General features: G+C 45.7%; 1 protein-coding gene across 9 annotated transcripts in view; it reads right to left on the reverse strand.

The window, feature by feature from the left end:
- MAMLD1 (mastermind like domain containing 1) overlaps positions 1-14,403 on the reverse strand; it is a 131,416-nt gene extending 117,013 nt beyond the window's left edge. For 5 of the 9 annotated variants that reach the window (XM_053374394.1, XM_053374393.1, XM_053374396.1 and 2 more), the window contains exon 1: positions 13,995-14,403. In XM_053374394.1, coding sequence (XP_053230369.1) covers positions 13,995-14,048 — 54 coding nt within the window. In that variant the 5' untranslated portion in view covers positions 14,049-14,403. Of the gene's footprint in view, positions 1-11,448; positions 11,643-13,994 lie in introns of those variants that run through there. The other 4 variants (XM_053374399.1, XM_053374395.1, XM_053374397.1 and 1 more) reach the window with 3 other exon arrangements.
- Positions 14,404-14,938: the final 535 nt, after the last annotated feature.

Below are 14,938 nucleotides of genomic sequence, written 5' to 3' on the forward strand. Positions count from 1 at the left end.
AAACTTTTTTGGAGCCATCCAAACTTTTTTGGAATCCTCCAATCTGAAATTGCTATCAGAATAAACCACAGGTGGCTAACTTGGCTATCCTTCAGATGCTGATGGACTACTGCCCCCATCATCCCCAACCACTGGCCCTGCTTGGCTGTGGCTAATGGGAGTCAGAGTCAAACAACATCTCGAGGGCCATAGGTCAAGCAATAAAATGGTTGCCAGTCCAGAGCACCACCCCAGTACCGGTATATCTTGCTTTAAGTGATTTTTCTTTTCAGGCTTGGCCCCTGTACTCCATGCTCTGGCAACTTCCAGACTGGATTACTGCAATGTGGTCTACGTGGGGCTGTCCTTGAAGAGGACTGGCAAACTTCCCTCTTGCATGAGAAAGAAGTGGAAATGTCTTTAAGAGTTTAAGGTAAGATTCACACTTACCTTACGCCCCATAAGGTTCACACTTTCCTGGTCCATGTCTGTTCTCTTCTCCTTTCTTGCCCCTCTGCAAATCAGCAGAGACAGCCCCCTTGGTCTATGCTCAGAGGCTCAGGTGTGGACTCCTGAAATGTGGAACCCCCTCCCCACAGAGGTATGTCTGGCACCTTCATTATATAGCTTGCAGAGAATGCTGAAGCCATTCCTATTGGCTCTGACTTTTGACACTTTTTGTGATTGTAAAAGGTAAAGGTAAAGGGACCCCTGACCATTATGTCCAGTCGTGACTGATTCTGGGGTTGTGGCGCTCATCTCGCTTTATTGGCCGAGGAAGCCAGCGTACAGCTTCCAGGTCATGTGGCCAGCATGACTAAGCCGCTTCTGGCAAACCAGAGCAGCGCACGGAAACGCCGTTTACCTTCCCGCCGGAGCGGTACCTATTTATCTACTTGCACTTTCTGCTTTCGAACTGCTAGGTTGGCAGGAGCTGGGACCGAACAACGGGAGCTCACCCCATCGCGGGGATTCGAACTGCCGACCTTCTGATCGGCAAGACCTAGGCTCTGTGGTTTAACCCACAGCGCCACCTGCGTCCCATGTGATTGTAAGTTGTTTCAAATTGCTTTTTAAAATTGTTGTTTCCATGCTGCAATCCACCCTGGGACTTAAAGGTAATAAATAAATAAACAATACTACAGCACCATCCACACATTCAGAAACAACTAGGCTGCCTGTCTCATTTGGATAGAATATCTGAAATATTTTAAGATTCTCAAGGACATAAGATTACCAGGATTGTGCATGCTCCATTGCAACTAATATTCTCTTTATGGAAAACTGAGATTGTGCAGGAGACCTTCCCTGCAGTCTGGGTCCCAAGAACCATTATAAACAAAGAACAGAAAAACAAGGGTGTGTGGGCTTGCAGTCAACTGGTGCAACTGGTTTACCCATCAATAGCATTGAAGCAGGTATATTTTTAAGAGACAGGAATGAAAGGAATTGGTTGTACTGTGCTGATCCATAGTAACCAACTCTTGTTCGTCCATCATTTATCTCTTTCACCAACAACATATGGGTTTGTCTATTCACTCTCTCAGCATTCTATCTGCTCCAACACACACCCAGCATTTTCTGCTTGGATAAGGAGATTTTTTAGTTACATCCATTATGTGCGTATCAACATTTATGGCACTGAGATAATTGCCCAAGAGCTCAGGGGGATAAAAGCACGCTCTTTGTAACAACCCCCATTGAAAATAAATAAATCAATATTGATATAAAATATTTTGACGCACAGCCGTAGACACACAAATCTTTCAATTTGAAATACCTGTACTTCTTTTTCTTTTAAAGTATCAGGCCATGCAAGAGAACTGGGCAACAGAGCTTGCTAATGAGCAGTGACTGGATATTGCTCCCTCTACAGAAAGGAATAAGAAGAACTGAGCAATATACAATATTAATCTTTCCTTAAATAGGCAAACCAGTTAGTAATGAATCATAACCTACAAGCACCTTGCCCTGCACATTTTTGCATCGCCAGCCACTCTTGAATAGTGGAGGGGGGACAATCAGAAGGTATTTTTGTACACACACACATAAAAAAACAACACCTGGAAATCTGAGATCAGATTTTGATTTTAGAATCCACATTTGGTAAGTTTGCTCATGGATAGCTCAGCTTGCCTCAATATTTCTTTTATTGTTCCTCAAACACACTAATTCAAATAGATTAGGGGTTTTTTTAATTGCAGAGATTAAGAAATATTCAGATATCTGCAGAATATCTGAATATGTCTTAATCTTAACTATCAATTCAACCCAGGAGCTGTGAGTTCATGCAATGTTTATTAACTTGGAATACAATTCTGTTTGGGTGCTTTTTCCTGAATACTATGATGGCTGGTTGGTTGTATACTTCTTAGGACCAGTGGGAGTAATCAGAAAAAGACCCAGCTCAACACAGTTTGGTGCCCTACTTAGAAAAACCAAATCCTTCTCCCCTCTGTTAACATGGTTACACTTCACTGCAAATTCTCCTGTGCAAGCCCTACTGAATCCTAGTGGATTTTAATCCCATGAGCCAAATCTTCCTGCATTCCTCTATGTGACCGCAGTGTCCACAATCACCCAACCCACCTTGATCTATAATTGTCCTCCACACCTGCAAAACTATGGCAGTAGCACAGGGAAAGTCTGGGAGAATAATCCAAGGGTGTGAAATTAGGGGATGTTCTTGTGCCTCTATGAGTTTTCAGAGGCTACGTATGAGTTTACATTTTTAAGTGTAGAGAAAATGTAGCGGGCCACATTTTGCCTGACCTCTGCATGCTGCCAGTTGTCAGTACAGTGGTACCTTGGGTTACAAACTTAATTCATTCTGGAGGTCCGTTCTTAACCCGAAACCGTTCTTAACCTGAGGCACGCTTTCGTTAATGGGGCCTCCCGCTGCTGCCGGTGTGCGATTTCTGTTCTCATCCTGGGGCAAGGTACTACTTTCGGGTTAGTGGAGTTTGTAACCCAAAGCGTTTGTAAACCAAGGTACCACTGTATTCACAAAATATCCAATGAATAGCAATTAGATATAACCAGTTGTTGCTGAAACAAAACTCTGACAGCAATATCTGGTAAAGACAAGTTCATGGTGGATAGAGAGCTTACAAAACAAAGCATGATCTTAGCAAGTCTAAAGGGGTGGAAAATAGGCAAAGTGATTCAGATACCAAAACACAGGGTTCAGCCTATTGTGTATTAATTGTTTCTACCCACACTCTCCATTCTTTAAACGTATTTCTTAGACAATGAAGTGTCTTTTGAATGCAATGGAAAGTTGGATAGGGAGTCCGTTCTTGTTTTTGACAGAACAGGCTGTTGCTTAAGGCAATTTATGCCACAATGAACCCATTACTCCCCAAGGTGCCACATATTTTTACCTCTTTCTGCCGTAGGCATATTGGGGAAACTCTGCTACACTTTCTTTCTAAGATGCCAAATATGAGTTTCTTTCCCCTTTCAAATTGTTGCTTATTATTCAGAAGGGTTTGCTTAAAAAAATAAAATAGAAGGGAGAATTAGAATTCTGCTTTCGCTGGTACATGAAACCGCCTTCCCTGCACTGGAGAGCAGCTGCAAACCTCACCTAGAAGACACGCTGGTTCATATTTGTTTTCCATCCCTCAGCAACAAGACTACTTCCTGGTTGAGTTTTAAAGCTCCGCGACGACGTTCCCTTCTCAGCCCACACAACTGTGTCACTACCCACGTCAGCAGCAGGAAAACATTAAAGTCGCCCTTTGCTAATGCTTTCCTAACGTGGAATTTCCCTGTCACCTTTTCTCCCCGTTCCTCCCAACCAGAAGCATCTTTTCCTTAAATTGTTTCCCCTCACACACAACATACAGGAGCACTGAAAGGGGTCACTGCCAAAACTGTGAGAATTTTGGCTTCCTTTCTGCTCTTGCCTGCCTCTTCCTTCATGCAGCGGCGTAAAGTGTTTGCACAAGTGCCGGTGCAGTTCTGCATGCTCCAGGTTATATATCACCACACAACCTGGGCTGTGCGGCATCTAACAAAAGGTGGGCAAGAGAGATGGCAGGAATAGAATTTTGGGGTGGGGGAGGGTGACAAAGAGAACAGCTGTGCTCATGCGCAGCTCATATTATTTAAGGAATATTTTATCCCATGAAAGGGTAGGGTGGAAGTTACTGAAGTCTAGGTGTTTGCTAGTCAATCAATACTTTCTTCACAGTTATATTTGTCTCACAAGCATTAAAATCCACAAACGAGAGGTTTGCAACTGGGTTTTTTAAAATCATAAAGATATATGAGTCACAGAGTGGCTTGCATACTGGGGGTGTGCAGTATGCAAACAAGTGCCCGGGGGAAAGGGAAGAATGCCAGCAGCCAGCAGCTGAGCAGTACACAAGACCATTACTTTTTCTTCCTATTGAGAACCCCACTCTTTAGTATGCAAACTAGTGAGCACCTGGGGGGTGGGGGAGAAAGAGAGATGTTTCTTTAAGGGAAGGGCTTATTAACTGCTCTTGTGGGCAATAAACAGCTGGTCAGTCCGGCAGGTTCAAGGCCATTTCAGCTCTCTCTCTTATGGAGACACCATATGTCACATCTCTCACATCAGCAGCTTTAGTTTCCAATAATCTTGCTCCAGAAGGGAAGCACAAAGGCAGGGAGAGGCGGAAGGAGGAGGGACGTGGGAAATATAGGTGGGAAGCTTGTGTTTTGCACTTGATTTGGTATTTGCTCACATTATGCTTAGTGACACTTACTGCATGCATGTGTGTGTGCGCGCACACACACACACACACACAGAGAGAGAGAGAGAGAGAGAGAGAGATATGTTCCCGCTAGCTTCATGTTATAGGAGGAACAATAAAAGAAGCCTCCAGTTTTCAATGCTCGTTTTTTGCTGTTGCAGAGTTGCAGAGTCAGCAATGCATGGTCCCCTGGATAAACTGGAAATTTTAAGTGTGAAGTCCCAGCTCAAGCAGAGGGTTCATGCAGAGTAGAAAGGTGACAATTGGCCCTGGCGCAGGATTGCTACAAGAAATCAACAGGGTAGGAGTCATGGAGTAATCTGAACATCAGGGCTTCCAGTTAGCCCAAATGTCTCAGGGGGCATTTGTTAATGGACAGTGCACTGGAAGGGGCTTGTTCCCTTATATAATGGGGGTAGGGCAGACCTGGCCCATGCCTACACTGTGGCTGCCTTGTGGAAGCCGCTTTCAATTGCACTATGTGCCAATTGTTGTGGCATGGTCAGTCAGTCATGTTTAGCAGATTGTTGCAGTGACTGGGAAACTTTCACACCAGAACAAGCTTCTCTATGTAGCTTGCTTAAAGAGGCTTAAATGAAGACTGTCTGATCCTCACAATGGACCACAACAGATATGATTTTAAAACTGCCTCCATATGGGAGGCGGAACATACTGTGAACAAGTCACATCACATATCCCTGCCAAATGTGGCAGCTCCCGCCCTACATTAACTAACTCTCCAACAAGCTTCTGATATCTATCAAGAGAAGCGGACACAGAGCAATGGATCCAAACTACAAGAAAGAAGATTCCACCTAAACATTAGGAAGAACTTCCTGACATTAAGAGCTGTTCGACAGTGGAATTTGCTGCCAAGGAGTGTGGTGGAGTCTCCTTCTTTGGAGGTCTTTAAGCAGAGGCTTGACAACCATATGTCAGGAGTGCTCTGATGGTGTTTCCTGCTTGGCAGGGGGTTGGACTCGATGGCCCTTGTGGTCTCTTCCAACTCTATGATTCTATGATTCTAAGATTCTGCATCAATTTACCTTTAATAAGATTTTCCTGGAAAGGGCAGACATGGTGGACCGCCTTTAGGACTTGTTACCAACTCAGGAGCCAGACATGGTGGTCTCTCAGTGACACTATGACTCCTTCTCTTTCGCAGTCCCCATCTCCTCTGACCTGTTGGCATCTCTTTTAAGATGTTCCTTATGTGTGCCATTAGCACCCTGGTGCCCAACACCAGGCATTATCCACTAAACCAACAGGCACACTATGTTGTTGTTGTTTAGTCGTTTAGTCGTGTCCGACTCTTTGTGACCCCATGGACCAGAGCACGCCAGGCACCTCTGTCCTCTACTACCTCCCGCAGTTTGGTCAAACTCATGCTGGTAACCTCGAAAACACTATCCAACCATCTCGTCCTCTGTCGCCCCCTTCTCCTTGTGTCCTCCATCTTTCCCAACATCAGGGTGTTCTCCAGGGAGTCTTCTCTTCTCATGAGGTGGCCAAAGTACTGGAGCCTCAGCTTCACGATCTGTCCTTCCAGTGAGCACTCAGGGCTGATTTCCTTAAGAATGGATGCGTTTGATCTTCTTGCAGTCCATGGGACTCTCAAGAGTCTTCTCCAGCACCATAATTCAAAAGCATCAATTCTTCGGCAATCAGCCTTCTTTATGGTCCAGCTCTCACTTCCATACATCACTACTGGGAAAACCATGGCTTTAACTATACGGACCTTTGTTGTCAAGGTGACGTCTCTACTTCTCAAGATGCTATCCAGGCCTGTCATTGCCCTTCTCCCAAGAAGCAGGCGTCTTTTAATTTCGTGGCTGCTGTCACCATCTGCAGTGATCATGGAGCCCAAGAAAGTAAAATCTCTCACTGCCTCCATTTCTTCCCCTTCTATTTGCCAGGAGGTGATGGGACCAGTGGCCATGATCTTCGTTTTTTTGATGTTGAGCTTCAGACCATATTTTGCGCTCTCCTCTTTCACCCTCATTAAAAGGTTCTTTAATTCCTCCTCACTTTCTGCCATCAAGGTTGTGTCATCTGCATATCTGAGGTTGTTGATATTTCTTCCGGCAATCTTAATTCCAGTTTGGGATTCATCCAGCCCAGCCTTTCGCATGATGTATTCTGCATATAAATTAAATAAGCAGGGAGATAAAATACAGCCTTGTCGTACTCTTTTCCCAATTTTGAACCAATCAGTTGTTCCATATCCAGTGCTAACTGTAGCTTCTTGTCCCACATAGAGATTTCTCAGGAGACAGATGAGGTGATCAGGCACTCCCATTTCTTTAAGAACTTGCCATAGTTTGCTGTGGTCGACACAGTCAAAGGCTTTTGCATAGTCAATGAAGCAGAAGTAGATGTCTTTCTGGAACTCTCTAGCTTTCTCCATAATCCAGCGCATGTTTGCAATTTGGTCTCTGGTTCCTCTGCCTCTTCTAAATTCAACTTGCACTTCTGGGAGTTCTCGATCCACATACTGCTTGAGCCTTCCTTGCAGAATTTTAAGCATAACCTTGCTAGCGTGTGAAATGAGTGCAATTGTGCGGTAGTTGGAACATTCTTTGGCACTGCCCTTTGGGATTGGGATATAGACTGATCTTCTCCAATCTTCTGGCCACTGCTGAGTTTTCCAAATTTGCTGGCATATTGAGTGTAGCACCTTAACAGCATCATCTTTTAAAATTTTAAATAGTTCAGCTGGAATACCATCACTTCCACTGGCCTTGTTATTTGCAGTGCTTTCTAAGGCCCATTTGACTTCACATTTGGCACACTATATGTATGCCCAATTAAGTGGTCAGTATCAAACTCTGTGCTTTTTCATAATGTGTTATGGAATCGTGGACCATGCACAGCCCTTCATACCATCATTTGGTGACATTAGCTAACACTTCTACAGGACACAATGATTTCCCATCTCCTTCAATCAGGATTCCAGGGAGTGGCCTATAAATTTATTTCAACCAGCAAAGTTTCAAGCCATCTGAGTGAGCGCCCTTAGGACTCACTAGCCAATTCCTCCCCCAAGCAAGGGGGCCTCAAAAATTGGCATGCATTAGGAATTAACAAGGGATTAAAGAGCTAAACATAGAAACACTAGAGAATTATATAATAGTCAAATGATATTTTTTCCCCTCCAAGTTACTCTGCTTAACTCCTTGCTAGTTGAAAAAGCTAGGTTTTCAGGCAACAGCTGATGAGGCCATTTCTGGGCCTGACTCCCATACCCATATATATATGGCTGTGGAGTGAAGGGGCAGAGGAGGTATCTCAAGCCAGTATTAGGTGATCAGCCTTCATTCCACAGATACCACCCCCACCACTAAACACTTTGGAGGGAAGGGCGTTTACAATGCATTGTGACATACCAGAACTGGAGAGACCAGGGACTGAGCCCCCTTTCCAGCCATAAAGCTCTCCAAGTAGCCTTGGGCCAATCCCTATCTGGAAGGCCCACCCTCTTCACAGATTGGAGATAAAATGGTGATGGGGTTAGGAGAGAACTGTGCTGCATGGGAGAGGGGTGGATAAGATGAAAGAAACACAATGTATTACCAGGGAAGCTTGTTTGGTGAAAGGGTGACATAGGGCAGCCCCAGTTTTAAGGCAATGCGGGCAGTTCCCCCCACACAGGGCACCAAGCCTAATAAGTGTTAGAAACTCAGATATATATGCTAGGCACCAAATGGCTCCTTAAATCACAGTCACCCAAAGCGGAATGTCTAGTTGCCATTTTGAGGCAAGATGGCTCTCAAGTCTTAATTTTCAATAAGACTCTTTGGTTCCTGAATTTCATTCTGATTCTGCAGATAAAATATAATGGACAGAATTCTACAGGATGCATTGCTAGTGTGTGAAAACAGTCAAGATCTAAGGATCTCCAGGCATGCACCTCCAGGATGGGGGAGACATCAGGTGCCATCCTGGCACCTGGTTATCTTCACTTGGTCACAAGTGGCTGATAGTCAGGTACAAAATGTGCCTGGTGAATTTCAAAAGATGATGATGATGATGATGATACCACCTATACAGTGGTACCTCGGGTTAAGAACTTAATTTGTTCTGGAGGTCTGTTCTTAACCTGAAACTGTTCTTAACCTGAAGCACCACTTTAGCTAATGGGGCCTCCTGCTGCCGCCACTGCACAATTTCTGTTCTCATCCTGAAGCAAAGTTCTTAACCCGAGGTAATATTTCTGGGTTAGCGGAGTCTGTAACTTGAAGCGTATGTAACCCGAGGTACTACTGTACAGTGGTACCTCGGGTTAAGTACTTAATTCGTTCTGGAGGTCCGTACTTAACCTGAAATTTTTCTTAACCTGAAGCACCGCTTTAGCTAATGGGGCCTCCTGCTGCCGCTGCGCCGCCGGAGCCCGATTTCTGTTCTTATCCTGAAGCAAAGTTCTTAACCTGAAGCACTATATCTGGGTTAGCGGAGTGTGTAACCTGAAGCGTATGTAACCTGAAGTGTATGTAACCCGAGGTACCACTGTATTTAAACAGGGAACCTACTGAGAAGATTCATTTAAAAAAGCAACTATACAAAAACAAATTATTGTCAAAAGAAGAAATATTTAAGGTAAAGGGACTCCTGACCATTTGGTCCAGTCATGACCGACTCTGGGGTTGTGGTGCTCATCTCGCTTTATTGGCCGAGGGAGCCGGCGTACAGCTTCCGGGTCACGTGGCCAGCATGACTAAGCCATTTCTGGCAAACCAGAGCAGCGCACAGAAACACCGTTAACCTTCCCGCCAGAGCGGTACCTATTTATCTACTTGCACTTTGACGTGCTTTCGAACTGCTTGGTTGGCAGGGGAATATTTAAGGAGGAGGTACCAAATCTTGTCCTTTCTTTCCAAGTTGGATGAATAGGTGTCTGCCACTGGGGTCCTGCTTGGTATTGTTTTTCAGCTTCTATTATATTTGCGACTGTTCTGTAACTTTTTAAAGCAATTTTTGTAATATTTTGTCTATTGCCTTAGTATAAAATACATGTGGAACAAACAACAAAAAGGAAACACAGGAATTCTCTTCAGTTCACAGGTGAGTGAGCTTCTCTGATGGGTGGATTTTTATTTTTATTTTTTAACTCAGGAAGGTGTGATCAGGCTTGTCAGGCTAGCTTGAGTGATTAAATTCTGCAGCCCTGACTCCCCTCCACCAGTACAGTGGTACCTCGGGTTACATACGCTTCAGGTTACATACGCTTCAGGTTACAGACTCCACTAACCCAGAAATATTACCTTGGGTTAAGAACTTTGCTTCAGGATGAGAACAGAAATCGTGCTCTGGCGGCAGCAGGAGGCCCCATTGGCTAAAGTGGTGCTTCAGGTTAAGAACAGTTTCAGGTTAAGAACGGACCTCTGGAACGAATTAAGTACTTAACCTGAGGTACCACTGTACTGCAAAGAGTAGGAAAAAAGAAAACATGGTCACTTCCTGGCCCATTCTCTCAGAAATAAATAAGTTATACAATCCCAGTCAACTTTGGGAAGCTTGCCATAAGATAAAGAACTATCTGTTAGAAAGGCTCATTACTGGGTTTGATTTGATCAACTCACCAAGGCATTAAGAGTTTTGTCCTGAGTGTGTGAAGCCTATAACACACTTTGGAGCATGTTCAGAATAGGGCTGGGAAATATCTGGTTTTCAACATTGTGATTTATCACCAGCTAAACATTGCAATATACTGATATATCACAACGCCTGGATAAAGGATGGAGCTATGGGGAGGCTGCCTTCACTATTTTTCCTGCATCGTGATTTTTGCCAACACCCGACTTTGTGATTCGCTGCCCCCTGCAGGAGACAAGAGGGAGCTGAGCCAGCAGCGTTAAGAGGGCTGCAGGAATTGAGAGAAGCATTGGCTGGCTTCATCTTTCCCACATTGTGATTTTTGCATGGAACATACACAAAAACACAAACACGTCATGATTCGTGATATATTGCCAGGTCAAAAATTATGAAACCGATATCACAATCTGAACTTCAAACTGGTTTTGGGCAATATATTGCCCAGATCTACAGAGTTGTATTGCTTCACCTGTGGGCAGTCCAAGCCAAGGTTCTCACATCTGACCTCAGAGCCCCTGAACTTGCGACATGGTTCTTGTGACCCTCCAGAACCTCCAATCTCCAACCCGAGTTGCTGATGGTCAGTGATGACAGCAATCAGACAACATTTGGAGGAGCACAGGTGCTGCATCCCTTCTCTAGGGCAAAGGAGGCAGTGGTTCACTTAACAACCCTTACCTCTTTCCTTTCCCAGTTTCAGTTGTAAGCTCTTTGGGACAGACACCTGCCAGTTTATTCAGCACACATCCTTCTGTTTAGCATCATGCATGCTGTTGGCACTGTATAAAGAGTGGTTTGTGTGTTGAGCCATGGCTTCTTGTTTCTCACACCCAATAACCAGAACAGCCAGGAATGGGAAGAACAGGAAAAGAAGAGAGAATTGCTTAAACCAGTGGTGTTACAGGTAGACAAGCAGGCAAGCTCCCTAGTCCCCTCTCTCCAACTTTAGCAGAGAGTACACCTTCCAGACAGGTGGTGGAAGAATAGCATTATCAGTCCAATCATTAATCTCCACCTTTGCAAATCTCATAGGCAAAGGAAATATGGGAACACACTGGGGTTTATGTCAGATGGCACGCTCCCCACCTCCTGCGCAGGGGTAGGGAGGAGGCTCCTCTGGGTACCATCTTTGCAAAGCTGGTAAGACTCTTACCTTGTTTTCAGTTGTCAGAGGTGGAGGAGAAAAAAGAAAGATACTAGCCCCCATCACACTCACACCCCAAGCCTTTGCGAATCGTGGAGGGGGGAAGCACCGAGCTGGTCGTGCTAGAATGGCAACAGAGACGCCCCTGCAACCTATTAATCTCCTGTTACAAACGCCAGGATCTTTTGCAGACGTTGTGCCATCTCCCCTCCCTTCCTCCCCTCCCTTCCCAGCTTCAGCCTGCTGAGGAGGGAGAAGGAGAAAGAGAGAGAAAGCAGCTTTTAAATTTATTATTCCAGGAAGGAGGAGGACTCTGAAAAGAAAGCGCAAGCGGGCTTCTTCCAAGGAGAACTGCCACCCCCCTCCGCTCCAAGCAGGAATACTCTCCCCCTAATCACCCTGGTTACAGGACACCCCCCCCCAAAAAACACACACACATACACCTCTCTCCTTCCCCTTTAGTAAACCCATAACAAAAGCATGCTGTACTGCCTGGGAATATAAGACTAACTAGCAGCCAAAGGCCACCCAAACAAATCCCCCCCCCCGCAATTTCCACAGCAGTCTCTTATTGGGGAAGGAGGGGGTCCCAGCAACTAGGGTGGTGAGTTAATTTAGCGGGGGAGGGGGTCAAAGACTGTAATGGAGGAAGAAGAGCGAGCCTAATAATTAATCAGCCAAACATAGCAATAGCAATAGCAATAGCAATAGCAGCAGCAGCAGCAGCAACAGCCTCCTCCTCCTCCTCCTCTGGGTTAAACAAGGGAGACAGCTGGAAAGCCCAATCAACAACAAGCAGCTTGTTTACCCCGCAAAGTGGCTCCTTCCACCTCACCTCTTAATCACAGGGTGAGAAATCAAAATACTTTAAAAAAAAAAGTGAGTCAGCATGGGTGGATTAAAAAAAAACAACAAACCCCAACGAGGAAGAACTCACCACAAGGCAAGAAAGACACAGTCAGAGTTTGGACTAATTAGTGTTTAAAATGCCGGAAGACAGCTTTTCAGTCACACGTAACTCTTTTGTATTTTTTTGCAGAAACCCGCACCCCTACCCCCGCGGGGTAACTTTGGCAGGCTGCTTCACTTGACGGTTTGTTTAACATCTTTATTAATATAACTCTACCAACGTGCATCACACTGAGAGCACAGCGGAGCGCAGGAAGAGTCCCTGCCCCAAAGAGCTCGCAAACTAGTGTGATGGTTTGTTTTGTTTTTCGGGGGGCGGAGGGAGAAGAGAAACGGGAATGTAAGGAAGCTTCTGACTTTTATTTATCACACTTCTCACCTTTGAAAGGGAGACAGCGATGATCTAGCCTTTTTAGGTACCCACCGATCAGGTCGTTTTATTAGAGCATCTCATATAGCAACGCTCCATGGGAGGCGCCTTTAGAGAACATCTCCCCACCACGTTTTGTTCATTCATGCTTTTCTGTTTGATGCAAGTTTTAAGGAAAGCCCCCCATCCCAGTAATCAGGCTAAAACAAGCATTCCTGTATGACTCTGTTTACACAGGGGTACCACCGCAGCTTCGAGGTCTGGGAGTATTGGCAGTTACCTAATCCTATTAAGTCTTCTGTGCAGTCAGCATTTAATCTAGGATAATAATTTTTTTTTAAAAAAAAAAAGTCAGACAGAGGCTACTTCCTTTCCAGACTTGATTCTGAGACACATTTTTCATGTCGAAAGAGAAGCCGTAATATATCCTCCATCACAATAAAAAGTATCGTTTTGCATTCATCACCGCACCTTCGTGCCCGGGGAGCCAGGGGCTATTTGCGGGGAGGTCTGCGTTTGTAAACTGCTCATCCTACCCAAGCGCCGGAGCGGGTGGGTGGAACGGCGAGGAGGAGATGTGTAGGTCGAGCACAGTGTGTCTGCCTAAGGAACAAAACTATTCCGGGATTGTGGCAGGCGAGCACACAGATGGGAGACGAAAACTGTATGTGTGCGCGCGCGCGCGGGCTGAGCGCGTCGTCGCCCCTCTTTTTCTCCCACTGCCAGCGGCAGCTGCTTCCCAGCCAGACATGCAGGAAAGGGGCTGCACTTCTGTCTGCCTCCCTTGAAACCGATCTTCTTCCACAGGCACGCCAGCCTGTCCTATTTCCCCCCCCCCCACCCGCTCTCTCCTTTCTTCCTTTCCTAGGAGCCACACGACGGCAAGAAATCATCTCCATCTACCACCATTTTAAAACACAAACACAGCATAGCGAGAAATTGCACTAGGACGCTGAAACGGACACACAGACATAGACACACGCAGGCGTACAAGCGCACTCTGGACGGGGAAAAAAAATAAAAATAAAATAAATAATAATAATTAATACAGGAAGCTTCCAAGTTACCACCAAAATGCGAAAGCGCTGTCTGCCCCGGTTGTCTTTACGCACAGCCTCAGCACGGATCGGGAAGGGGGTGGGAAAGGATCACTTTCCCCATCCCAGGAACTAAATCCCTCTCATCAGAGTCTCTCTTGGGATCCTGGTGCCCAGAGACGTTCGCTAAGAACGAGACTTTTCGTCCCTTCCTGCCCGCCCGGCTGAAGTCTACTTACTGGAATATGCGGCTCCATGCGTGGTGCATCTACCCGCGGGGAAACCAGAAGCATCTTGGACTGGTGATCCACCAGCTTTTACATCCAGTTTGATTGTTTTGGACGAAACCCAGCAGCGCTCAAAGGAAAAGAAAAAAAAGAAAGAAAGGAGGGAGGGAGGGAGGGAGGTGGGGAAAGAGAGAGGGACTCTCGGCGCTTGTTTCCCCTCGCCTCTTAGGTTCCCGACAAGTTCATCCTGGCGTTGCAGTTTGCTAATGATTCACTGTCTGTCTCATTTCGCGCACTACATTTCCCTCAGCCCACAGTTTCCTCAGTCAGAGGTGGAGTTTGTGGGCTTGAAGTTACTGATAGGGCATATCTAACTGCTGTGTCACTCGGAGAGGAGGAGACACGCCGCCGCTCGCTCTCTTTCCCTTACTCTTACACACACGCAGCCTAACTCCAGTCTTAAAGGGGAAGGAGCATATCGTTGTGCCACCTTAACATAAAAAGCGACAAGTCCAGAGAGCTCCGCGCTGCATTTTAACGCGCAAAGAGCCGCTTAATTCGGCTATGAGGGCTGCTGAGTTCCGCGCAGAATTGTCACCTTAAAAAGAAAAAGTTGCCCCGCTCCCGGTGCCTTGTTTCCAACATAAATCTGCCTCCCCAGAAACGCGCAAGAGGCGACGCTTTCCGTATCATCCAGTATTCCCCTGCCAGGAAAATAAAAATGCACATTTGCTTCATTTAAACGGTGCCAGGATGCTTGTTGTTAAAGACGCAGAAGCAGCTCCCGCCCCCGCAACACACAAAGGTGATAACCTCATTTATATACTTAACCAAACTAATTAGAAACCAACAGAAATAATATCGTAAGCTAGACCGCATGTGGAAGAAGGTTCATTCATTCTCTCTCTGCTTTCGAGCATGTCTGGGAGGCTTAAGGAAGAGCCCGGTGTAGATAG

This window comes from Podarcis raffonei, chromosome Z, assembly GCF_027172205.1.
Source record: "Podarcis raffonei isolate rPodRaf1 chromosome Z, rPodRaf1.pri, whole genome shotgun sequence".
NCBI lineage: Eukaryota > Metazoa > Chordata > Lepidosauria > Squamata > Lacertidae > Podarcis > Podarcis raffonei.